The 26,332-nt window shown below is 44.0% G+C and overlaps 1 protein-coding gene across 1 annotated transcript in view; it reads left to right on the top strand.

Annotated features, from left to right (window-relative positions):
* LEPR (leptin receptor) overlaps positions 1-26,332 on the top strand; it is a 943,611-nt gene that overhangs the window by 211,849 nt on the left and 705,430 nt on the right. Inside the window, exon 4 of the mRNA XM_085602358.1 lies at positions 9,600-9,723. Coding sequence (XP_085458484.1) covers positions 9,600-9,723 — 124 coding nt within the window. The remainder of the gene's footprint in view (positions 1-9,599; positions 9,724-26,332) is intronic.

The raw sequence follows: 26,332 nt of genomic DNA, 5'->3' as shown, positions 1-26,332 counted from the left end.
TTATATCAAAGTGCTCCTCTGCCAACACCCAGAAACAGATGTTTATTTATAACAAAAGTCATCCTTGCCTTAGGCCTTGATCAGGCTGCCATTGCTTGTGTGTTACAGATAGCTGTGTCGCCATATGTATGAAAACAACAAGCAGATTTGAACAGTGTATGAATAAACCTTGTACATGGTGCCAAGGTAGCTTGATAGTGTTCTTGCAAAGTGGATTCTTTAAGCAAGTATAGCTTCCAAGAAACAAATCCAGACTGTCACAGATGCAAATGTGTGTCATACGTTATCGTGTAAAGGTGAAGGCAACTTTAAGAAAGACCTATGTATATGTAAAATGGTAGTGTTTCCCTCCAGGCCTAACTGGAACAAATGACACAATGTGGCAAAAAACAGGTTAATCATACTAAGGGCTTTTTACCATGCTGAAAACAGGTTCAGCTGGAACTCGTCATACAGGTATCTGCCCTTGTGAAACTCTGCCCAGCTATGACTTCTAGCTTTGCCCCACGGAAGAACAAAAAACAGAATAAATCAAAAGATAAATCCATGGACTGGGTCAAGAGAGCACGTCCAACCAAATGATGAGCAACCTTTGGCGGCTAGGAAATACAGTCTTGTCCTGCTCAGACCTTTCATTGCCAAAACCAACAGCTTCAGAAGGAGCTTGATAATGATGTATCAGACTTCAAAGAACCCCCCCTGGCCTCGGCCTTGGAGCTTGCCCTGCTGAAAGATTTTGATTTCCATTTCAGGGACTGAGTCCTAATGTAAAATCTCTGACCTGCCTTCTGTGTATCAAGCTGGCCTCTGTCCTATCATGGTAGGCCTGAAATTGCACCTAGATCCAGGCCAACTGTGAACTTTTAGTACTGACTTGTGCTTTGCTTTTCCAGGTACTTTTTGCATAAACAAGTTAAAACTTTATATCTCTGTAATTTCTGGGGAGAATTTCCTGTTGATTGAGCCAATGGCTACCCAAGGATTAGCAGAGTTTCTCTGTGACTCCTGTTGAAACTGACCTGGATATGATGGACCCCCTTCCCAGATGAAGAACCCACTATTACATTGAGTTTAATGTCAATTCCTTTCCGCAAAGGATTGACCCCTTTAAATCCAAATCTGTAAAGAGTCTCCTTATAATAGTTCTAGTTAATCTTGGACATATTAGTTTCCATGAAGCCCTATCTCACGAGTCTTCAATAACCAAATAGAAATCTTCTTCTATTGTGGTGGAAGTTGACACCAGTGCCAATACGCTGGGAAGAATCTCAGTATGTCTAGCGTTGTTAGTAGAAATAGAGACATTGCGCTACTGGGATTTCTGCTGTATAGTGATTCATTATAATGCTGAATCCTTGATTGCCTGCACGTTTTAACCGAAGGATGACAATTTGGTGAAAAGTATTCAATACAGACTCCTCTAACAGGGTGCCAGCTTTTGAGCTTAGTTTCGCCATGCAATGAAGATACAGCGCTTTGGAGGAAGATGCATTGTCAGGCTTTTTTCTCATCCTTAGAAGTCACATAAACTATTCAACAATAATGAATACGAGATTGTTAGGCTTCCCTACAAACCAGGAAACAATGTACTCAGTCTGTGACAGATAGTGGGCCGTCAGTGCAATGAGAGAGGCCCCAAAATCCAAAGGGACAGGGCTCCATAGAAGACTTTCCTTTCATAAACAGCTCCCTCTGGAAACCATTTATATTCTGTCAACTGAACATACAGATACACAATCACCAAACATTCCTACCTACAGTCTTGAATGAGTCAAATGCTGCACAATAAATCAAACCCTTTATAACTCCAAATTTAATTAGAGCATTTTTCAGTCAGTATGTGAAAAATTGTTACAATTATTTCATTAAAAAAAAAACTAAACATACAAAGTTCTATACACAAACACTACATGAATACCATAATTTGAAGGAGAGAAAGCATTTAAGGCAATTTCATCTGCCATTGATTCAAGCTAAATTGTAGGAATCAATAAAAACAACACATAGGGCCAAATTATGATATCGGTCGGACGAGTGTCTGAGCGACATCTTAGCAGAATGGTACCGCCCGACACCCACTGTATTTGGATGTGACTGCCGTGGTCAGAAACATAAATTTTACAATTGCATCTTGTGTGGAGGGTGGAAAAGCCCCACAGCACAAGCCACAATTGTAAAATGGATGTTTGCAAAGTCCATGGTGCTTGCCACACGGTGCAGGGATGTTTCTACGGTGCCCCCCAGGCTCCATACCGGAAGGCCAGGGGGAAAGAGGGCCCTGCTAGTGTTCCCAAAGTCACGTTCTGCCTGCCTTTTCATGGCAGGTGAACCGTCATGAAGGGGGAGGTGGAAAGCGACATCATAATCTCGACGGCAAAGCTGAGGATGGCTCCGCAGTCATTATGGGATTATTATTCTGCCCGCTGCCCCAATGGGCTCTGTGAACCCGTCGGCAGCAGAGCAAAATCCCCCCGTGGTTTTCCCTCCAACCGCATGTATTGGAATATGGCAGTCAGAGGGAAAACCCTTGATGTTGGGTGGAAAGCCTTCAACTAGATGTTGGATGGTTTTCTGCCCGGCATCGTAATTGAGCCCATAATAGAAAACAATTTATTTTTCTAATGTGATCATCTGTTCCTCAAACTTAGCACAGTGTATGCATCGGCGCATTTTGATGGGTGATAAAACATAAAACCACCTCCTTCAAGACAACAAGGATATTCTCCTCCTATGAATATCACTGTCTAAAAGCCCATTGAGGGGCACTCGGTTTTGTGATGTTGCAAAAATACGCCCACCGTAAGCAGTTATCTGTTGCAGATAACAAAATATAAAAACCTTCCACTTAATTGATGTCCATGGTCAATATGGGCTAATGTCAAATGGCGCTTAACGAAAGTTATCAAATAGCTCTGTTTGCTTTGGGGGACCAATGTATTGTATTTCCACCGTTCGTCTCCAGTGAATGTGATATAAGTCAGGGTGTTCCTGCCCCTCTGTTGAACATGATAATTCGCCTTCACAAGGGAAATTATGCACAAGTTAGATGTGGGAAGTATGGGACACTAACATCGGGATTTGCTGTAGAAAAAGGAGTCAGGCAAGGTTGTGTCTTGGCTCCTACTCTTTTCTGTCTCTATGTTAATGGAGCCTTCTCGTACCTAGACAAGGTCATTAATAGTGATGCCCCCAAACTTGATCGCAATAGGGTCCCGGCGATAATGTTCGCAGATGATACCCTATTGCTTTCTAAATCCCCTTTAGGCCGACAGAGGGTATTGGACGGTTTTGAGTTATTCTGCCTGGAGCAGGGTTTGGAGATCAATTCCCTTAAAACCAAATTCATGATCTTTAACCCTCCAGCCAAGACGCGCCCTAATCCCTCTATAGGCGGGATTACTTTGGAAAGAGTCCATACCTTTGACTACTTGGGCCTCACTTTAAACGAAGGAATGACCTGGGTCACACACCAAACTAAGGCCCAGCTGAAACTAGTTCAATCAACTGGAGGGATTCTGAGGTTTTATAATTCATCTTGTGTAAAATCGATTGGTCCGCCTATCGAAATATATAAACTTCAGGCCCGTGGGCGTGTAGTTTATGGTGCAGAACTCTGGGGATCCAAATGCTGTTCTGAGATTCCATCTGCAGAATCCAAGTTTTTAAGGCATTTGTTAGCTCTCCCTCGCAGTACGCCCTTACTCCCACTGAGACTTGACTTGGGTTTGCGACCCATTGACGAAGTCCTTGGTCTCAAACCCTTGATCTTCTGGAGGAGGATATGGACAACACCCGAGCTTGAGGTTTATAGGAAATAATTAATGGAAGTACTGAGCTTACCAAGTGCAGGGAAATTTCCATGGTTTTTGTATGTAAAGAGGCAGCTTGGCGTATTGGGCCTTTCTGACCTTTGGACAGCCCCGGCGACAGCTTGTCTTACACTTTCCGGAAAACAACTCAACTATATTTACAATGAGTCCAAAACAGCAGAATCCATTTCCAAATCCCAATCTTCTATTTTAACGCAAACCTTTTTAATAGGTAAAGACTATTATTATTTTGAAGAGGCTTTAAGTGAGATTAGACCTCATTTCAATAGGAAATTGTTTCTACAGTGGAGATACGGCACACTTCCCATAAGAGCATTTACTAGTAAATGGTCCCACCCCACCCCGGAAAATTGTCCTAGCTGTGATGCAGAACAGGAGACCGATATACATATATTATTTTTTTGTCCAGCCTATAAAAAGACTAGGAATTACTGGATTGTCCCTATTTGCAGGAACCTGGGGTTTATACATTTTAGGGCAGCTTACAGGGTCTTTAAAACAGATTTATCTAGGCAAATAGTATTTGCAGTTTCCTCATTTCTCGCATCTATGTGGAGGAAAAGAAGATTAAATGTGCCTTTAACATGAAACCTTACGTATTTGGTCCTTCTCACTAAAATCTCGGTTGTGCTTCTTCTATCTCATAGTCTCAAATTTGCATTTATACTGTTTTTAGGTTGTGGTTGAAGATAGGAAATGGCTCTGATTGTTGTCAAGTTTCTTTTTTTTTTTTCTATCAGCTGTCGGATTTGTATTTTTATGTATTTCCTTGTTTTTTAACCTGTATGAACTTTTATGACTAATTTGTCGAAATAAAGTTTGAAAATGGAAAAAATAAGTCAAATTTTGACATTTGTATCACATTCTGCAGTAGAAAAGTAGCAGGATCCATGCAGACCACACCACTCTGTACTCACCCTGGTGTCTACTTTTCAAAAATGTCAGGAATTGATATGTTTAAGTATGTACCAGCTAAGCCCAGGCCAAAATGCTGCAGCTATTCCCAGCCCCAGAATTATTTAAATTCAAAGGGAAATTTTGAGGTTTACATTTTGTGTTTTGGTGGCCTTGCCTGTTGCAGTCAATACATCATCTGTACAATTGGGATATCTTTTTATCAGGAGAAGTGTGGGAATGCAGATTAGCAGGACATTTGTTATTATCTATTGAATTTCATTCAATGGTTACCTTACAAATGTAAATAAGTATGGATGAAAGAGAATATGTTGTAAATCACCCGTAGAAACGTGATAGACTCCGAAATTCAGAGTAATATCAATAACTCATTATTTCAAAATTCAAATTCTTACACACATTTAAAAAATGTGCAGCTTACCTTCATAGTCCTTCTTTATTTTTTAGATTTTACATAATGAACTGGCACATGGATGATACAGAGTAAAATAGGCAGCAGCTCTGTTGAGGGGTTTGCTTGTTCTTTGACAAGTGACAAAGACCACATAACTCTGCAACCAGAATAGTGTAAAAGATGTAATGGGATATCGCTTATGTAGATCTGTCTTAGGTGCACTACTTTCTTTCAATTGTTGGTTTCTTTGTGAACATTGCCACTAATCACACCTTGTTGCAAAGTCTTACTGTGCCCTGGGCACCCCCAACTTTTTGCTGACTGGTACTAGTGGTAACTGACTTTGACTGTCCCTGGGCTCTGCCTAACCAGGTCCAGGCCAGTGCTACGCTGAAGACACACTAAGAATACAGTGAAAACATCTACATACACTAGGGTAAACTATGGGTTAGAGTACCCCTATGATTGGCATGACCTCCCCTATAAAGCCCTAGTACCTAATAGGGCAGGGGGATTGAGACCACCTTTAAGTCTCTAGTATATAATAGGGCATGGCAGTTTAAAGGCCAGCAGCTTTTCTGCACTTGCATGTGTGCACTGCTGAAGCTTGAGGTCAGTTTAAAAGCAGCCAGGTGTTGCAGGACTGCTTTTAAAAAACAAATTGTGCCTAAACTCGACTTTGGTGTTTTGGGCACTTAGAAATGAATAAACTACAATGTTGGGGCATATTAGGTACCCCCAGGGCCTCCCCTAGGTGTCCCATGGGTGGGGGTGGGGTTGGGAGGTCAGGTATTTATAAGGAGGACCCTTATAAAATGAGTTTTATATGCCCTGGGTTTAGTAACATTGCACATTTCACTCCCAACATTGTCGTAATGTGCTTCCCAAAATCGACTTTTGTGCTTGGAGCACTGAGTGAAACTCTGCAATATTGTTACTTATTCAGAACCCATAAAGTCTCACCGAGATATCCCAGGGGTGTGGGGTCCTGTAGATGTGGGCAGGGTCCTTATACAATATGCTTTATGGGGCCCTGGTGTTGGAACAATGGCAAGATGTTCTTATATAATAACTAACATCAAGGAGGTGATAAAATAATTCATTCAAGGACTTCGTAGAATGGTATTGATAAATCCAACAATATGGTGTTGTTGAATTTATCCTAAAATGAACTGACAAGAAGTTATAAGACTTTCTTGTCTGTCAACCAAAATTCAGCCTTCCAGTCCTGATTGATCAGAGTTAAGTTGATTAGCCAGCGCCTTTGATGAGGAGATAAATAGCCCCTCAGGTTGTAAAGCCCTTCTAGGAGGGCAGGGTTCTGCTACACAGGAATGCCATAGCATGGATATGGGTAAACAATATTCTTCAATAGAAGGAGGAGACAGGCAGGAGAGGCCAGTTTCATTTAAACCTTCACTCTTTTAACCCAGCCAGATGGCAGTCTTAATGCAGGAATTCCCAGATATAGCCATCAGGAGGGCTAGTTTAGTTACCTCTCATCCCTCTTCTGGAAAATCGGCCATGATGAATTTTGGAGAAATGGTGCTCTCTGGGAGACAATAGTGCCACACTTTGGAGGTGTGCCCTCCTGCTTGACTCAGAGAACTTGGAATAAGTATCTGAGAGGGACAGAGCTTCTCAGATCTGCTGCTTGACACTTAAGGGGGAAGAAGGATCTATGCTGGTAGTTTGATTTGCACCAACCAGGTCCTGCACTCTGACTAATTGCACCTGCTGCATAATCCAAAGTTACAACCCTGTGGGTCAAACCTGCTTCAAAAGGACTAATGAGTGGACTTTCTGCAAGCTACAGGTTAACAGAGCTCACATGGACCATCACCACCAAGAAACCCCAGCCTGGAGTACTACCAGTGGTTTTGTAACCTCCAGACCCTTGGAGTAAGTTTTGGACACTTTGGGACCCTCAAAGGAACTTCAGAAAGACGTTCCAGAAGTTTGCAGCAACTTTGGAAAAAAGCACCATAAGTGGACCGACTCGACCTGGCCAGCCAAGCTGGTGACTGTCAACTGCGAGCAGACCTTCCAACCAGATTTGTCCTGCAGAAAAGCTCTGGAAGTTCGAATTCTGGAGTTTTACTGGGAGTTGGCTGAAACCCAAGCCGGAGAACCCTCACCAAATCCGGTCTGGTGAAGAGCATTGAGGGACCTCGCAAGAAAAAGCTCTGTAACCGGCACCAACAGCGAGAGTCAAGCTGCCCACCTTCAATCGCAAGCAGGCCTGGATCCCTGGTTCTTCACGCTTGAATGCTCCGGATGTCTGACTTCCATAAGTTTGACCAGGATCTTGACACAAGGCAAGCCGGAGAACCCTCATCGAATCCAGACTGGCTGAGATCTTTGAGGGATAATGGGAAGAAAAGTAAAATATTTGACGAAGACCTAACGCAGGGGGTAGTCATGCAGGGCTCCATCACGGTAAGCCTGAAACTTTGACTTTGCCCTTGTCTAGCGTGATCAGATGTCCCAATAGGCACTATAGGTTTCTATGTGATATATAGTGCTAAATCTTTAAAAAGTCATATCTCCAGTTCCCTACATTGGATTTTTTTCGTTTTGATGTCATTTTAAATTGGGTGGATCTTTATGGTGTGTTGTGTCATAATTATTTACTGAATTGGTGTTTTAAAATGCTTTACATACCTGTCTTTGAAGTTAAGTCTGTCTGCTCACAGATAAGCTACCAAGGGTTGAGCATGGGAATACATTTCTAAGACCTATACTGAGCTCTATATTGTGTCAGAGGCCTTATTGCTAGTGGAAGATACATATTTACCACTACTAATAAACCACTTTCCAACACACTTCATCATCACCTTGCTAAACTCAGAATTTTGAGTACGTTTTCCAAAACATATAGCTTTCCAGGGTCACCCATACCTTTCATACCTATTTCCCCACACTACCTGCAAAGAGGTAGAAACTGCAAAAATAGAACATATTGGCCATCACTTAAAAAATTGCAAAAAGCTGTAGTAAAAAAAAAACTCTTTCAACAACTCTGGCTGTTTCTGAAATGCAAGAAGAAGCTCATGTTATCATAGCAAACCTTTCATTGATGCCTTTTTAAGAAAAGAAACCACAGAACAACACACTTTCTTGCTCAACACTTTTCACCATTTTATGGCCTTTTTCTCAGTTCCTTCCAACCCTTTATGAACCACCATCTTGATTATGTCATCGCAGGCATGGGCATCACATCAAGTCGTGTTGTCCACCTTCCCGCTGGATCCTACACAAATGTAACCATGCCAGTGCCTTCTGGTGGTCATGTTCTTTTGTAACCAAATGACTCCCCTGCTAAGAATGGCTGAGGCACTTTGTCCAAGTCAACACATAATGCATTGCTTAATTCTGGTCCCCCATACTGGCAGGTAGGATATAGCTTCCTGAGTACACCATCTTAATTAGAAGCTGTTCAGTGTCTTGGACCAGTGAAAAGCATCAATGACAGTGATCTTCAACTCAGCCATTCATGGTGTAGCATCAGACATCAGTGAGAGCTTGCATCAAGAGCATCGCTCAGAAGAAATCTCAGATCTGGTGCCTAATGAAATTGCGCCTCAAGTTCGGACTTCCAACTTTTAGATTTGGTTTGAGAGTACAACTGTCCGCTTTTGCGATGCCCAAATCAGTATCTCTCTCTCATCTCATGTTGTTGTTTATTTGGTGTATCCTTCCATCACCTTTGAAGTGCTTGCGTAGAAATGCATGAGGGACTGTTTTACATCCCAAAAGTACATTGGCTCATCACATAATAAACTCTTTATCTAACAGAAAGTAATAGTTTTTTTATTTGTGTTTTCACTGCAGCAGGCGTATTACAAAGTTTTAGTTAGTACTCGAAAGGCAAGCCAGGTCTATTGGTTTTGACAGTGCTTTCTGTTTGGAGCTTCATTTACTCAGACCACCTGCTTTCACAGAGTGTCACACTTTCTTTGATAGCCATAGAGTGCCACGCTCTCTTCAACAGCACCTAGTAGATAAGGCCAGAGAGTAGAATTGTGTGGGACTCGTCATTTTGCTGGAGGGTTTACATTCCTCACAGACCCACGCTAGCTATCTACATCCTGGACTAGTGGCTCTGTGACACATTATTTTGTTTTAATACTGTTCTTTGGTTTATATTTGTATACAATCTAAGGGATTATTGTAGCCAAATCGAACTATGTTTTCCTGTTAGATTATTTAAAATAAATGAAAAAACATTCATTTCTCAAGCAATAAATATCTTGATCATTGACTTTAAACACAAAAATGGTGATTATAGTCAGAAAGCGGACAGGTATATTTTTTCAGAAGTGTTGTGGTTCACTGTTTGCGAAAATACAAATGGCCGTTCATACCTGGGATTGTATCTCCGAATATAAGGTACAGAAGTTGAATCATACAACAACTAGAACACAGAGTTAACATGATACAAATAATATCTGTTTTAGAACTACTTTGGCGTATTCTCTGCTGGACGACAGGAAACATGGACAAGCTGGTTTGTCAACTCAATTCAACATATGAAACACCTGCCATGAGCGCCAACTACGGAATGAAGCTCTTCTATATGCTGTAAGTATATAATATATTAATGTTTGCCCCAGCTGCTGTCAAAGGCTTACCATTTAAAGTAGCCTAACTGAGTGCATAGCACGGCCGCCGTCTTTGATTGGCCCGCCGCATTTACATTTACCAGCATTGATGATTGATGGCGCTCCTCAGCCATGCGGCACCTTTGTTTCACAGGGAATACTTGTGAGTCATTTGCATTGGAACAGTTATACGTGCAATGTAAATATTGCATACCGTGTATGTCAGTGAAATCGAAACGGAACAGAAGTCAATTAAAATCAAGCCCCTTAGCTTGCTTCAGTACATGAAGGACAACTTTTTCGTTTTGTAAGAACCTATTTGTATGTGGCAAAAGAGAAAGAGTATTATTCATGTTGAAACCGCAGGATTTCATTAATGATGTGGGGGTAGAAGGAAAGATATTAAATAAGAGGCCATTAAGGAAAGCAATATCAGGTGTGTTTTGTGCTTTGGGGGTAAGGAATGTAAATCAAAGAGCGTACAGGAGAAATGCGAGTCGGTAAAGTGTATCCAGTGGCGCTGAGAGCCACCTGCCTGCTGTCACAGTGGGCGGTTGTGGCATCACATGAAAGGCAGGTCGAATTTGTCAGTGGGCCAACTCGCCCAAGCTGCTCCGAACTCTGCCGAGACACAGCAACGCGGGATTTGTCCATACACTTGCTCGTCCTAAGCTGGCCAAAATGGTCTGGGGATGCTTTAGTTTATTTATTTATTTATTTAATGCGTTTTTATATAGCGCGGACTTTACCCGAAGGTGTCAGAGCGCTTCACAATAGGAGCAGAAATGATACATAAGGAGAAAAATTACAAGTGACATGTTACAAAATCAAACGTTACGGTCCATGAGGCAATAGTGACATTAGTGCAAGTATCAGGAGCAAACAACATACAAGAGGTAGCAAACGATACGTTACAAAAGAAAAAAAAGTGACGTGTACAGGTTACAAGAGCATACAAAGTACACAGAGGTCAATAAATGGCAGACACTCAAAACACTAAAACAAAAGTTACGTTACATGAGGCAGTGGTGGCCGTTGTGCAAGTATCAAAAGCAACCCAAAATACAAGAGGTAGCAAACGATACGTTACAAAAGGAAAAGTGACGTCTGCATGTTATACAAGAGTGCAAAGTACAAGTAGAGGTATAATACTGCACTAAATGGCAGACACTCAACACACAAAAACACACTGGGAATGCACTTCTATAGGCATGGAGAACAGAATTTCCTAAAACGGAAGGACTTCCTTCAGAAGATAGAGGACGTAGATTAAATTTGGAAGTGTCTTTGAAGGAGGAGAGCTTTGAGGTCAGTTTTGAAGGCCTGGAAAGAGGTGGTGGTCCGGAGATGAGGCGGAAGCGAGTTCCAGATTCTCACCGCGTTGCCTGAAAAGGATTGGGCCATCGATCTTTCCTTCTTGAAAGTGGGAGGTTCAAGCAATACATTTTCTGCATTACGTGAAGGTCTGGAGCCTCCAGAGAGTTTCAGTTTATTCGCCAGGTAGCAAGGGGAGGAGGAGTGCAAGGCTTTGTGAGTGATACAGGCAGTCTTGTAGATAGATCTTGCCTCTATGGGAAGCCAACGGAGGGTGGATAAAATGGGTGTGATGTGGTCGCTTCTTTTGGCCCCATAAATGAAACGAGCTGCTGAATGGAGAACAGACTTCAGAGGGGACAGGTGGGTTTTGGGGAGGCCAGTAAGAAGAGAATTGCAGTAGTCCAATCTGGAGAGAACCAGCGATTGGACCAGGATTTTAAGGTCGTGCTCCGGGAAGAAGCGACGAATCCCCCAAAGAAGGCGCAGTTGGTATCGAGCAGACTTTGCAATGGAATCGATGTGGGAGAGTAGATTGAGTTTTTTGTCGAGTATGACACCAAGGGATTTTGCGCTCTCGACAATGATGGGTTTATTGTTCAGTAGATTAGTCTGATCCATCCATGATTGCACTGGGGGAGGAGAAAGTGAGGAGGAGAGGAGGAGGAATTCAGTTTTGGAGGGATTCAGGATCAGTTGATGAGTTAACATCCAGTTTTGAATGGAGTCCAGAGTAGAGCTTAGGAAGGAGAGATCGTGAGTGGAGGCCACCTTAAGGTAGATTTGAGTGTCGTCTGCATATAGATGATATTGGATCCCGGATTTACTCAGGAGATTTCCCAACGGCTCTAAATAGAGATTGAATAGTGTGGGTGCAAGTATAGAGCCTTGAGGGACACCTTGACTGACCGCTAAATGAGATGAAAGACTGTTCGCTATTTTGATCATTTGGGATCTATCAGAGAGGAAGGAGGCAAACCATTTGAGCACAGTGCCCTCCATGCCCATTCTCTGTTGAAGAGTGTTAAGGAGAGTGTTGTGATTGACAGTGTCAAAGGCTGCAGAAAGGTCAAGAAGAATTAGAAGACAAGACTCCCCTGAATCGAGTATCCGCAGCGCGTCATCAATCACTAGCAGCAGGGTTGTTTCAGTGCTGCAGTTTTGAATGAAGCCGGACTGGAAATTGTCAAGAAGATCATTGTCCTTGATATGGCGAGAGAGTTGTTTCGCTACACATTTTTCTATGATTTTCGCAAGAAAGGGTAGGTTAGTGATGGGACGGTAGTTGTTGGGGTCGTTCGCATCAGCGGTGGGTTTTTTAAGCAGAGGGGTGACCTGTCCAGTTTTGAAGGAAACAGGAAGGGAGCCTTGACTGAGGGAGAGGTTGACCAGAGTGGTCCAATAGGAAAGAGAATGGGTATAGAAGTCAATGGCAATGGCACTAGGGATGGGGTCAAGAGAATGGTTAGAGGGCTTTGTATCGAGGATGCATTTAAGGAGGGCATCCTCAGAGATGGGGTCAAATTTTTGCCAAATGGTTAAGGATTTCCGCTCCTCTGTAGGGGTAGGATGAATGACCTGATCTACAAGTGATTTCACCTTTTTGTCAAAGAATATAGCGAATTCCGCAGCTTTCTTTCTTTTTAGTTCCAGTTCAGAGGCGACTAGTGGCGCCTGGCATCTACGGGGAGCGGGATGCGGCACGCATGCACAAATTATTATAAGAAATAAATAAAATAAAACTTACCTAACACAACGTCTACGCTCCGGACCTCTTCCTTGCAGGAAATGGAACCAGATGCTGGATCTCCCTTGCCCAATCCTGGCACTGCTCTCATGGAGAATGTGAGCAGTGTCCTGATTGGAGGGAGGGGCCTCACTCGGCGCTCTACAGTGCACTGGAGGCCTGCACTTACTTTCAACCCAGCTATCTTAAGACAGCTGGGTTGAGAGGTTTAAAGTGCGCATGTGTGGCTGACCATCACAAGACAGCCAGCCAGAAAGACAGGCACACTTTAAACAGTGCATTAGACAGCCCCCCCCTCTCCCCTCATTCCTGCTGCTGTCAGTCAGCAGCAGCTGCAGCCGTGGCTGTCCCTGTCCTGGTGCTTGGCGCAGGACGGGGAATGAAAAATAAATTGGCAAAGAGCTACCATTTTATTTTTTAGCCTTCCTCCACTCCAATGGAGGAGCCGCCCCTGGAGGCCACCTGGCCTAGCAGTTTGGGATGGACTGTTCCTCCTGGAGCAAGATCAGAACTGTTTTGCATTAGGTCATTCGCCATCTGAAGTGGGATAATGGGTGAAAAATCATGGACTGGAATGCAGCACAAGCAATTGCCAGCTGCTGATAATTTTCTAAGCATTCCATCCATCACCTTTGTGTTTTACTCAGTGCAATGCCCTAAGAGTGACAGGAATGCTCAGACCTGGCTCTTGTGCTCACTGTGTCAAATGACTCAAGGTATACCTCACTGATGCATCCTAAGTGAGCCAAGATCAGGGCTTTAAGTGGGATGAACAAACTGGGGGGGTCTCTCAAAGGGGCGTGGTCAATGTAATTAAGGGCGTGGCTTAACAACACGTAAGCTAAAAAGCTGTGTTTAACACAGTATGCCCCCCGACTTGTATTTTGCTGTTCCTGTCATTGCGTTCAGATATATGATACAACAAGTCACATCATGCCTACAAGTCAGGACTATTGGCTTTGTCAATGGTTGCTAGTTGCATAAGATAAGTAAGCAGCAACTATGGCTTTTATATAATATTGAAAAAACGTCCACTTAAAGCCCTGGTGGTGACACCACGACAATGTTGCTGCCCCTGAGATTCAAAAAGAGAAGGGAAATCCAGAGAGAATGTGACTCTCTTTAAAGGATTTTCCTTCCCCTACAACCCTCACCACGCACACATCGATGTGCCTGTTGTCACTGCAATCCGGGAAAAAAAACGGACCGCCTCTACAATGGCAGAAAACAGAGCCCGATAGAGAAGTGTTTCGAGGCCCCCCTTAAAAAAACTGCCGGTGCTCTGACCCGGCCCACTGAAAGCCCTGGCCAAACTCATAATACAAAAGCAAGTCTGATTTGCATGGTAGCTGGTCTCTGCCAGAGGTGACATAGCGGATAAAAAACAATAGACTGCAATGCGGCCTCAGTGATTGATTAGCAGGTCATCATACTAAAGTACCCTTTTTCCAATACACAACATATTGAGCCAGACTTATTTTTTCAATTGCATTTTTAAATCATGAGCAAACAAAATGGACTGCAGAAGAAAACTCCAAGCAGCTTCATGTTCATAATAATTTTGTTCACTGGGCTGTAATTCATACAAAAGAGAATTCATTAAGGCAACGCTTTGAGCAGTTTCTTCCTATACCTGAACCCTTTCTGACAGTCTTGATACACGCCAGAGGTTTGATGTCCTCCCTAACTGTGTTTTCACTGTTGCACCGCTTAATGTGGGCTAGGTCTGTTTCGACTTTTCAACTCTTTTCACCTTTCCCATTGATCTTTCTATCATGTAAGTATTTGTCTAATTTTGTATGCATTTAAATAAATAAGAATGTATGTAATGTCAGCTTGTCAGTGACAAGGCAATTCTGCCTGCATAAATCCATTCAGTTACTTGAACATAGGGATTGATTATCGTTTCCCGTTTATAGTCCATTTCAAAAGTATAGAGCTCTCTGACTAGCCTTCCTGGAGATCCACAGGTCATCAGCTTTCTATCCTGTTGTATCCACCCACTCTCTTCCTTGCCTAAAGTTCTAGAGAAGTTTCTTTGTCTTAGATATTGATCTCAAATTGCCATTTTATCTGCTATGCACAACACTCCATTACTTGCTAATTGAGTTTGAGTTTACATTAGGCCTGGGCGAAAATTCCGATCCGCTCGCGGAAATTGCGATAATTTGACATTTTCACGTTCCGCGGAGAGCGCGAAAATGTCAAAATTTCCGCAATTCGCATCTTACCGTAAATTTTTATCTTGCTCGCGCTGTAAAAAAATACATTCTCGCGTGCGCGCGATCGCCTTCTCTGAATCCCCGCGTTCGCCGACAAGTTTTCTCGATCCGGTCGCGTTCTCCACGAGATGTTGGATTGTTGGTAGCCATTTGCGCTGTCTCGCCCGCATTAACGTCATTTGTCGCGCGATCACGTCATTCGTCGTGCGATCACGTCTTTCTTCTCGCGATCATGCAGCGCAAGAGTACGAGATGCTTGAGATCTCAAACACGTCATTCTCCACCGCGAGAGCGTGAGGACGCGGGCACATCATATCGAACGCGAGCGGGCGGGACAAGTGAAAACAAGATGGCCGCGCCCGTGAGCAACCGCATGGGTAAGTTGGCGAGCCGCAATCACACAGAAAATACCGCGAATGGGCGGGGAAAAAACTTCTGCATCTTCGCGATATTTCCGCGTTTGCGGAGACTTTTAACATTTTCGCGATAGTTTGCAAAAGTGAATTTCGCAAATTCCGCCCACCCCTAGTTTACATGTCCAATATATGCATACATCTGATGGTTGCTGTTTCCCTGATGAAATAGACAACATTTTCAATGTGGCCTCCGCATCATACATCTTGTATATAATGAAGGCTTCGGTAATTGTCTAGGTATTCATTTGTTTGTAAATTATTTGTATTGATTTGTTTAACAGTATGATCAACACAGGGTCCTTAGAACCGCCCTTGTCCCTCTTACATTAAAGTATCATAGCTGTCAACCCTACTCAACATAGGGACGTGTGCCACGGTGTGTACAGTCTCCCATATTGAGTCACTGCTACATAACTAGGCAACATCAATAACCTGATCAGATGTACCCGCCAGATGTTCACTCACTTTTCCTATTCCTGGGTTCCACTGCCCCTCTAGGCCTCTCCCCTACATCCATCTCACCAGTGTATTAGCTTTATAGACCTTCCCTCCTACCACCCCTTGGCCCACCCCTTCCCCGTTGCCCCAACTCCTCACCTACTACCTAACTGCATTTATGAGGTTAGTCATGTAAGGTTCTCGCTAGTGCAATAGGCTTGTGTCATAGATCAGTTCAAGGGGGTTTGGTCCCCAGCAGGTCTAAAATTTCCTGTTTCATCTTGCCCAATGTTTCCAAGTCATCTATAAGTTTATCATTTTGTCGCAACATTTGCATGTGTGTCTCCTCCGCCCTTGCCCTCTCTGTCAGGTCTGCCCTCCAGGCATCAGTTGTAGGTGCCCTAGGGCTGGCCCAGTGTATGACTATACATCGTTTGGCTAGCAGTGCACCTAAATTGAAAGAATTTAGCCTTTATGCACTTTTGTTTTTTTTCCTTTGGGAGGAGATTTAGAATGTAGCTCTGTATTTTAGGTATAGTTCACCGTGGTCATTATTTACCAATTGCACGGGAAATCTCCTGCCAATAGGTATAGAGCCCTCAGCAGTGCCATATCATGTGCAGAAGATCTGCGTCAGTCTGTGTTAGACTTGGCCCTTTTGACAGGTTCATTCTCAAACTTTTTGCCTCTTATTTTTCTGACCATGTTTTTGTTGGCTATAGGATTCTGGGCAATTTACTACTGTTGATCAGTGCTAAAGGGCATGTGCTATTTGTATAAAGTGTGATATGATTGATTATCCACGAATGGCATATTTGATTTACTGATGAGTCCCTAGTACAGTGCACTGTGTCTGCCTAGGGTCTGTAAATCAAATGCTACTAGTGGGGTTTCAGCACTGGTTGTGCCACCAACATGAGTAGCCTTGAAAATGTATCTCAGACCTACCACTGTAGAGTCTGTGCACCCAGTTTTAAACTTCCATGTTACCCTGTCAAGCGCACCCACTTGCAAGATCCCAACCTTCCTTTTTCTTACATGTAAGGCACCCCTATGGTAGGCCCACGGTACCCCCATGGGCAGGGTGCAGTGTATGTGAAAGATAGGACATGTACAGGTGTGTGTGACAGGTCCTGGTAGTGAAATACTGTGTATTTCGTTTTTCACTATTTTCACTTATCTGTCCTATAAGCTAACATGGGAGTTGCTTTGTAAAGTCTTACAAGTATAACTTTTCACAAGGACAAGATAGAGAAATGGAGTTTAGGTTTTCTGAACTCAGAATGTATTAACACACCTTTTGGTGAAGGTGGTTTATAAATTCTGTGTTTGAAAATGCCACTTTTAGAAAGTGGGCATTTACTTACTTTACCATCCTGTTTGCCTCTGACTGTTTGTGTATTCAGCGTCTGGTGGTGGAGTGACATGAGCTGGGGATGTGCATTCACTCTAGACAGTCACAGGGGGTGGAGCGTGAGGTGTGCTCTGCCTTGCATAGGTGACTCGTTGCTGGCCTGAATAGACCTGGTATGTATTTAAAACGGTGGGCGGAGCTTCGCTTGCACCTGAATAGGCTGTGTCTCCTTTTCACAATGCTGTCTCCACCCCCTGTGGTCATGCTGCACCAGAGAGGACAGGACTGGTTTGGACTGGGTTCAGAGACCCTCGCCACAAAGAGAACAATGACACAATGGGGTATAAGTACTAGACCTAAAACCCCAGTACTTGAGAGTACTTCAAGGAACAAGAGGACCCTGCCAAGAAGAACAGCAGAAGTACTGTGTGAGTAACTCTGCCTTTTCTGAGTGAGGAGTGGGTTGGCCTGCAGTTGCTGCTTCTGTCTGTGGTGGAGGAAAAGGACTGACTCTTTTTGCTCTGCTGTGGTATCCTGGTTGTGGAGAACTCTCCAAGGGCCTGCATGTGCTGACCTCCTGTTCTGGGTAACTCAGGGACCTCAAAGGTTCCTTGCACAGTGCTCCAGAAGCTTTACTTTAACAGTGTTTCATGTGCTTTACTCTGCCAGCGCTGTGTGTTTTGCTTTTGAAAGATCTCCCTGTGTTTTGCTCCACTACAACATCATAACCCTCACCCTTTTATTTGTTCTTTATTTAAAAGCCAAGCGTGTGTGGAGCACTTTTTCTGTGGCACCAGCGTGTGGCGAGTGCTTCCCCTTTCTCCAAGGAGCACTCCAAACTGGGGCCGGTGCACTTGCCAGGTTTGTGAGGGTCAAGGAAAGGCATGGGCACAATTTACGGCCCTGGTTTTTGGAAGGTGAACAGTGACGTGTGCAGTCAGAGAGAAAAGGGGCTGACCCATGGCACCCTTTACCTGTCCAGGCCAGGAATTGCTCAAGAAGAAGCGGAGGAGGACTGCCTCACCTGGCTGTGGGCGGGGCTCAGTTAGGAAGCCCACGCCCACCCTTTCCAGTACCTGCAGGGAGAGGCAGCCCCAGTCTGAGGCCTCCGGGAGTCCTGTGGGTGCTCCCTCAACTCTCTTGACACACCCTCGACCGCAGCCCCCACCTTCCTCAAAGCAGACCACGACTGGCAGTGGAGTGGGAAGTGGTTGAGGCCACATTCCCCTGTGTGCATCTGCGGTCTGCCGACTGTGAGGAAATCCCCACAGCTCTGCCCCACGTCACGGTGGATCCAGCACACATCTCCAGATGGCAGCAGGAGGCTGAAAGTGGAGGTCAGCACTGAAGGGTTCAGTGAGTCGCGCCCCAGAGGAGTAATTGGACCACAATGTGTTGCTTTCGCAGGCAGTCCCCATTCGACCTGACCAGGTGCCTGAGAAAAGTCAGAGAGGCCCTGGAGGGCTCCAGAGGTGCTACACAATAGTGTGGGAGACTGCAGGGGGCTACAGCTCCACCAGGTGTTCGCAGGCAGTGGCCCTGTTTGTGCCCTCCCCATTTATCTTGTGGCACACCTTAGGGGCACTATGTGTGAACTGGCCAGACGGGGTGAACCTTGACAGATGCCACCCCCCCCCGTTGTGTTGACCTGGGTCCGGGTTGCTCTGCTACCCAATATTACCATACTATCACTAGTAGGCGCACAAGTGTTCCTGCTGCCTACAGGTCGTAGCCAAGTGTCCCAGAGGAGACTCAACATTTAAATGTGTGTTCATACCTTGTATTGACAGGCTTACATGTTGTATTACAGGAGCTGCATAACATGAACAGTGCTGGGGTAATGTGTTTACACATCATGTTTTCATGATAGTTGTTTCATGATCTGTGCAACTTACACGTTCTTACTTGCACTAACTGTGATGTTATGCCTAATGTTCTTAAGATCTATGTATTGTTAGGACAATTGTGTAGTTGGCAAAGTGATTCATGACCAATCTAATGTTGTAACTATTGCCTAGTTGGCAAGGTGATCATTGATATATGTGACTGTGGTCTAATATGTTTGGTGTATAATACAAAGGATGTTTTCATATAACCTTGCATGGAGTCTCTTTTGTGGTGTGCTTGTGTGTCACTAGTGTGTGTGTATGTGTGTTGCGCAAACGCTTTACACATTGCTTCTGGGATAACCATGACTGCTCTGCCAAGCTACCAAGGGGGTGAGTAGGGGTTATCTTGTGTGTGTGTGTAACTCCCTTACCCTGATTAGAATGGTGGGTTCTACCTTTCTTAGGTGCATACCCTAGCCAATCAGAAACCCCATTTCTAACAGTCTGCCTACATCTTCCACAAACGGCTGAGGCCAGCGACTAGATATTGTGTATTTTCAGCAGGATAACATATGTCATGTGGATGTGATAATATTGTATGAGTTTAAAGCACGCATTACTGGCTGCTGTCCTATCGCCATGGCATACCTCACACCACTCTTTATCAGTCAATGTGCCTCTTAGAATTGCGGTCCAAGCAGCTTAGATTGTTATGTTATGTTATTATAATTTATAGAGCGCACGATTACCATCCGGTGTCCTGGCGCTAAGCATTAACTACCTAAGATGATAACATAACTAGAACTGAGAAAAAAACCATGTTTTAAGACCCGTCCTGAAAACGCAAAAGTCAGGGGTGTTTCTTAGCATAAAAGGGAGTTCATTCCAGATTCTGGACGCACTGTTTACAAAGCTTCTGCCTCCCCAATTAACTTTTTTAAAGCAGGGAGTTTTCACTAATTTAGCGCCCGTAGATCTAAGGGTTCTAGACGGGATGTGCCAGGAAAACTTGTTTCTTAAAAACTCTGGACCAGTCCCGTTCAAGGCTCTGAACACTATACATAGTGCCTTAAAACGGGATCTCAAATGAGTAGGGAGCCAGTGTAGCTTTTTTAGTTCTCCTTTGACTGAAACAGAATTAGGTGTCCTGGTCAGCAGTCTGGCAGCCGCATTTTGAATAATTTGTAGCCTATTTTGATGTTGAGCTTGTATATTGACATAAAGACTGTTACAGTAGTCAAGACGTGACAATATAAGTGCAGTCACCATCGTTCTCAAGTTCCCCTCAGAAAGAAAGAACCTGATTTTCCTAATCATTCTCAGCATCAGAGAACATCCAGATGTCACCTTGCTGACCTGGTCCCCCATATTGAGTTTTTCGTCTACCACAACACTAAGGTTTTTAACTTTCCTACAAGGTGTGGGGCAGAGGCCAAGATCAGCAGGCCACCAGTCTGGTGTCCACATCAAAGGGTTATTGCCAAATCTCAGAACCTCTGTTTTAGCTGAATTCAGCTTGAGGCAATTAGCCGACATCCACCTGGAGATGGAACCCATGCAGTCTGAGAAACGTGCACCTGTTTCTTTTTCAGCTCCCTCCCTCACCGATAGCACAATTTGAGTGTCGTCCGCGTAGGAGGTGAGCAGAAATCCAAAAGATCTAATAATGCCAGCCAGGGGTGCCACATAAATATTAAAAAGAGTGGGGTTAAGAGATGAGCCCTGCGGCAGCCCACATGGCAGGGAAAAGGGTTCAGAGGTGTTACCGTTGAGTTCAACGGTTTGTGACCTGTCCTTAAGAAAGGAGTTGAGCAGATTCCATGCTTGACCTCTAATCCCAATCTCTGATAGCCGATTAAGTAATACCATGTGATGCACGGTATCAAAGGCCGCAGATAGGTCTAAGAGAATCAGCATCGCGTTACCTCCCTTATCCATCACCTCTCTGATCTCCTCTGTTGATTTAAGGAGCGCCAGCACAGTGCTATGAAAAGCTCTGAAACCGTATTGTGAGGGGTCCAACAGGCTATTATGCTGGAGGAAGTCACTAAGTTGCCTGTTTATGGCCTTTTCTAGTATTTTGGCTGGTAAGGGAAGTCTAGAGATGGGACGATAATTTGTTGGGTCCTTAGGATCCAGAGACTGCTTTTTCAGTAGCGGAAGCACTGAAGCTTTTTTCCAAATATTCGAAAAAATCCTGATAAAAGTATGTCATTAAACAGAGGTGTCAAGACCCTACAAGTGGTATCAGCTATCTGTTTAATGATCCATGTAGGGCAGGGAGCACTCGGAGCACCAGATTTTATGCTATTCATAAGTTTCACGGTGTCCTCATTTTGCAAAGGTAGAAAGCAGTCCAAGGTACTACCAGGGGGATGAGAGATTTCCGCTTTTACATCATTTTGATTTGTATCAATCAATTCAGACAAAGAAAGAAAGATTGATTCGACTTTTGATTGAAAAAACGCCCCGATGGTGTTGCAGAAGTCAGGAGCAACAGAATCATTCAGCGTCCTAGGATTTGACAGTTTAACAACTGTTTTAAGCAGCTCCTTAGAGTCAGATTTAGCTTTCATGATTTGTGTGGAAAAATATTCTTGGCTGACATGAGAGCTTGTTTATAATTAGAAATCGTTAGTTTAAAGTCTATTTTATCTGACATGGCATAGTTCGTCCGCCATATTCTTTCAGCATGTTTGCATAAAAGTTTTTTCTCCCTAAGCTCTCCTGTGTACCAAGGAGCAGTAGGAGAGGCCCTTTTCGGTATCCATTTTTTTGGAGGTGCTAATTTAAGACACGCATCCATTATCCAGCTAATATAAGAACAAGTAGCTTCTTCAATGTCCCGCGGAGCTGTATACATAGTGTCAATAAGAGAGGATTCCAGTTGTTTAACATCTAATTTACCCCATGCCCTAGTAGTGATTTCCTTTTTTGGTTTACAGCCAATAGGATACCTCATAGCACATTTTAATTCGAAATTAACTATGAAATGATCAGACCAAATAATCGGAAGAATGGAGATATTAACTAGATCACAGTTATTGGAAAAAATCCCGTCTAAAGCGTGTCCTTTAGTGTGAGTCGGGAAGGAGACCAGTTGTTCAAGACCTCCTATGGCCATAATATTCTTAAGCCTGACTGTATCTGGGTCGTCAGATTTTTCCAGGTGAAAATTAAAATCTCCAAGCATCACAAATGATTGTTGACTCAAACCTTCTTCTAATATCACGTTTAGGGAGTCCAAAAAACCATTCCTCTCTCCTGGTGGACGATAAATTAAAATCCCAGAAAAAGGCTTATAAAGTGCTGAAAATTTTTTAAAAGACAGTGCTTCACAACCTTGGTCATAGACAGGTGAGAAATGTGGAGTGAGCGACTCATGGTATATCACCGCAATCCCTCCACCCCTTTTCTGGGTGCGATCAAGAGAATGACAGTGAAAGCCAAATGGAGTGGCTTTCACCAGATCCGGACCCGAAGTGCTGTCTAACCAAGTTTCTGTGACAAAGGCCAGTTTGATGTTGTTGTCCTCCAGAAACAGGGCACATTCCAAAGAATGTTTTACTAATGATCTTGCATTAAATAAGATACATTTCAGTTTGGCATCCCTTCCAGTATCCCTATCCAAAACCTGAGTGGTTACTCTATGTTTGATAGGTAGGTTCAGTAACTCTGGGAGCGGTGTAAAACACTCCACACTGAACTCCCCCGAGCTACATCTGCAGCTATGTTGTTTTCGTAGAGGGAGCACGGGGACAGTTTATGACAATGTAAGGCTGTGTCAACCTGATTTAACATGTGCAGTTCCTCACCGGAATAGTTTCTTCTGTCCGGTGTCGGAAGGCCAGGGGGACAGGCAGACGGGCTTGCCTTAGGTGCACCCTTGGCGCGCCAGCGGCGCGCCCGCTGCGTGCGTCCGCTGCGCGGGCGCATCAGCATGTTCCATAAATATGCCCCCTGAACCACTGAAGTACATAAAACGGGTTTAAAACATTCAGTAATCACCAGAGTAAGTAGTTTTAAGTAGCGTCACCAGCGAGCATTCCAACGCAGCTTCGCTAGGTGATAAATGCTGCGTGGGCGCATCAGCATGTTCCTTAAATATGCCCCCCTGAACCACTGGACCGCTAACCGGCGGAAGTGGTGTCTTTAATGCCGGAAGAGAAGTTCCAACGAAAGTGCTGAGTGCAATGAAAGCAAATACACAGAAAACCCTTAAAATCACGATTTTTAAAAGTACATAAAACGGGTTTAAAACATTCAGTAATCACCAGAGTAAGTAGTTTTAAGTAGCGTCACCAGCGAGCATTCCAACGCAGCTTCGCTAGGTGATAAATGCAGTGGTTTGTCTCGTTTATCTGCATGCAGCGCCCGGTATAAGTGTGTGACCAGTCATCTACATCCCAGGAAGCAGCATTATCATAGTGTGGGAGACTGGCGGGGCAGTGGTAAAGAGGTCCAGATCCCCCTGGCCAAGTGCGATAACCTTGCATACTGAAGAAATTGTCATTGACACTGAAGGAATTGTCCTGGCTTGAGACTTTTCCTGCGCATACTCAAATGTGATACATCTACTTTTTTGGGCATAAGTCAGCAAGCACTGTACATCTCCCTCTTTGCCATTTTTCCACCATCATGGTCTTGGCCATGGCCACGAAAGTGGCTTTGTCCCACAGGGACAAGGCACTCGCATACAGGGGGTGTTTTAGCACCTTCATAATGGTTTTATACCACATTTTTCTGACTTGCCAATTGTATTGGTCTTCATATTGTCATTTGCTTAGTGGATTCCTTCTCCAGGCTTGGCAAGATCATGTCTTGCTAAATTCATTCCTAACTCCTCACCTGTAGTCAAAATACGTTTTAAAAGTACTTAGAAATCCTGCTGTGTATCTTATGTCTTATAACTTTATTCTTCGCCACCTCACCCTCCTGTTCTATGAGTCATTGTCAATTATCAAACAATTTTATTGACTCATGTTAGAAATGGGGTCTCTAGTTGGCAGGTTGTCACCCTGTCCAAGTAGGTACCCTTCTTCCTAGTCAGGGTAAGGGGCATACAGTTCTAAAATAACCCCTGCTCACCCCCTTGGTAGCTTGACACATGCAGTCAGGCTGATCTCACAGAGGTGTGCCAGGACAAATAGGAGTATTCGTAATCATTAGGAAAAATCCTTATAGTTAATCCAGTATTTATTTGAAAAGAGACTCTTTAACTTTCAGAGTCAATCAAAACAAAATAAAACAGGAACAAAAAGGTTTGTGGCACAGAAAGGAAACGAAGAGATCAGGTACACAGGAAGAGTCAATTACAAAGTAAACAGAGTCCAAAAGTATATCAGGATGTATACCACAAGAAAGGGAAGACAAAAAAAATGGTATACATTCTGATATTCTATTGGACTCTGTTTGCTTTGCAATTGGCTCCTCCTGTGTTCCTTACTTTCTTTCTCTCTCTCTCTTGGCTGGTAACATATGGAATATTGTTCTTATGTGATATCTAATGATCACTTTTTGTTTGGCTCTACCTGATTTCTTAGTTTCCCTTCTTTTCCCTTCCTTTAAAGTGACATAAAAATTCCTTGCCTGTACAAATTATTCTTGATGTCTAATGTACCATATATCTGTTATTTTTAGTACATATAAATATCTACCTTGGTTTTTTAATATATTTATTTGACAACCCTGAGGACGCCCCAGGCTGATAGGCCAAAAATAGGGGGCAAAACACATGTTGGCTGTGCCACAAACTTTTTTGTTCCTGTTTTATTTTGGTCTGAATGACTCTGAAAGTTAAAGAGTCTCCTTTCAAATAAATACTGGATTCATTACAAGGGTTTTCCTAGTGATTACGTATACCCCTGTTTGTCCTGTAACACCTTTCAGTTATTAAATGAATGGGGAAGGGGTTTCCCATTGCTGAGGACAAGCAGTTCCATAAATATCCTCATTAGTACTCAGGACCACATAATATCAGGACCCATTACTCCTTCAATCTTCTGAATAGCTTATTTCAGAGGCAATGTGTGAAGTATTTGCACATAACCACCAGTAAGACAGTATAAACACTACAAAAGGACACCACACCAGCTTTAGAAAAATAACCAATATTTTATCTATGCAAACAAAGCAAAAAATGCCCTGCAATTCTCAGAAATAACAATAATCAAAAAAAGGCTAAAAAGACAGTTCCTTGAATGTGATAGCTACGTTCCGGGGCTATAATGGCATTGTGAATAACAAATCCAAACAGTCCTGGCTGCCTGTGGAGTCACAGGCTAGCTAAGGCATTCAGAAGAGCCTCAAAACTGTATCTTTAGAAATGTAGGGCATCGACGACCCCTCATTGAGCTGGGAAGAGCTGGTATCGGCAGGTGTGGTTACATAGGTCGATGCCGAAGTCGTCGAACCCTTGAAGTCACACGTGTTGCAAATCGAACTCCTCGCAGTTGCAGTCAGGAGTGCCGGCAGGCGTCAGGGCTGTGGGGCTAAGTGCAGTGGTGTGGCGTACAGTACCCTCAGGTCACGGTGCAGGCATCGGCTTGGTGACAGTCCTCCAGCAGTGTCAGTGAGACCAGGGCTACAGTGCGAAGTGATGCAATGCTCGCCGCGGTGCTGTCAGGTCACTGTGCAAGCAGTGGTGTCATTGTTGTGGGAGCGCTGTCATTGGCTGATGAACCGAAGTCGATGGCACCGGCGTCAGTAGGCCAAGGCTGTGTTGCCGGATGAGGGCGGTGTGTCATGCAAGTTACGAGCAGTGCCCTCGAACCACAGTTCAAGCAGTAGCATCGATGTCAGCATGGAACATCGTTGTTGGGTTACCAGGGCAGCGGTGTGAAGTGAGGCGGTGCGAAGTGCAGTGCCCACAGGTCACGGTGCAAGCAGCAGCTCGGGACCGGCATTGGACGGTGTTGTCGGTGAGACCAGGGTTGCGGTGTGAAGTGCAGCGGTGCCCTCTGCTGTGCCTTCAGGACATGGAGCCCGCAGAGAAATCGGTGACGGTGTCAGCCTGCTTTTTCTTCTGTTGCAGCACAAAACACACAGTTCCTAGTGCTTGTAGCAGATGAACTTGAAGTCTTTGTTGTTCCTGAGACTTCTAGAACAGGGGGCAAGCTCTACCGCAAGGCTTTGGAGAAACTCAAACAAAGAAGTTGCAGAAAGTTCAGTCCAGTACTTTCTCTGCCCAAGACAGAAGCAGCAACTGCAGGCCTAGACAGGAAAGCACATAGCAGCTTCTAAAGCTTTTATTCTTGACAGGTTTCTGAG

Source organism: Triturus cristatus, chromosome 4_2, assembly GCF_964204655.1.
Source record: "Triturus cristatus chromosome 4_2, aTriCri1.1, whole genome shotgun sequence".
Classification (NCBI taxonomy): domain Eukaryota; kingdom Metazoa; phylum Chordata; class Amphibia; order Caudata; family Salamandridae; genus Triturus; species Triturus cristatus.
The sequence above is the reverse complement of the archived record's forward strand: the minus strand, read 5'-3'. Positions and strand labels throughout refer to the sequence as shown.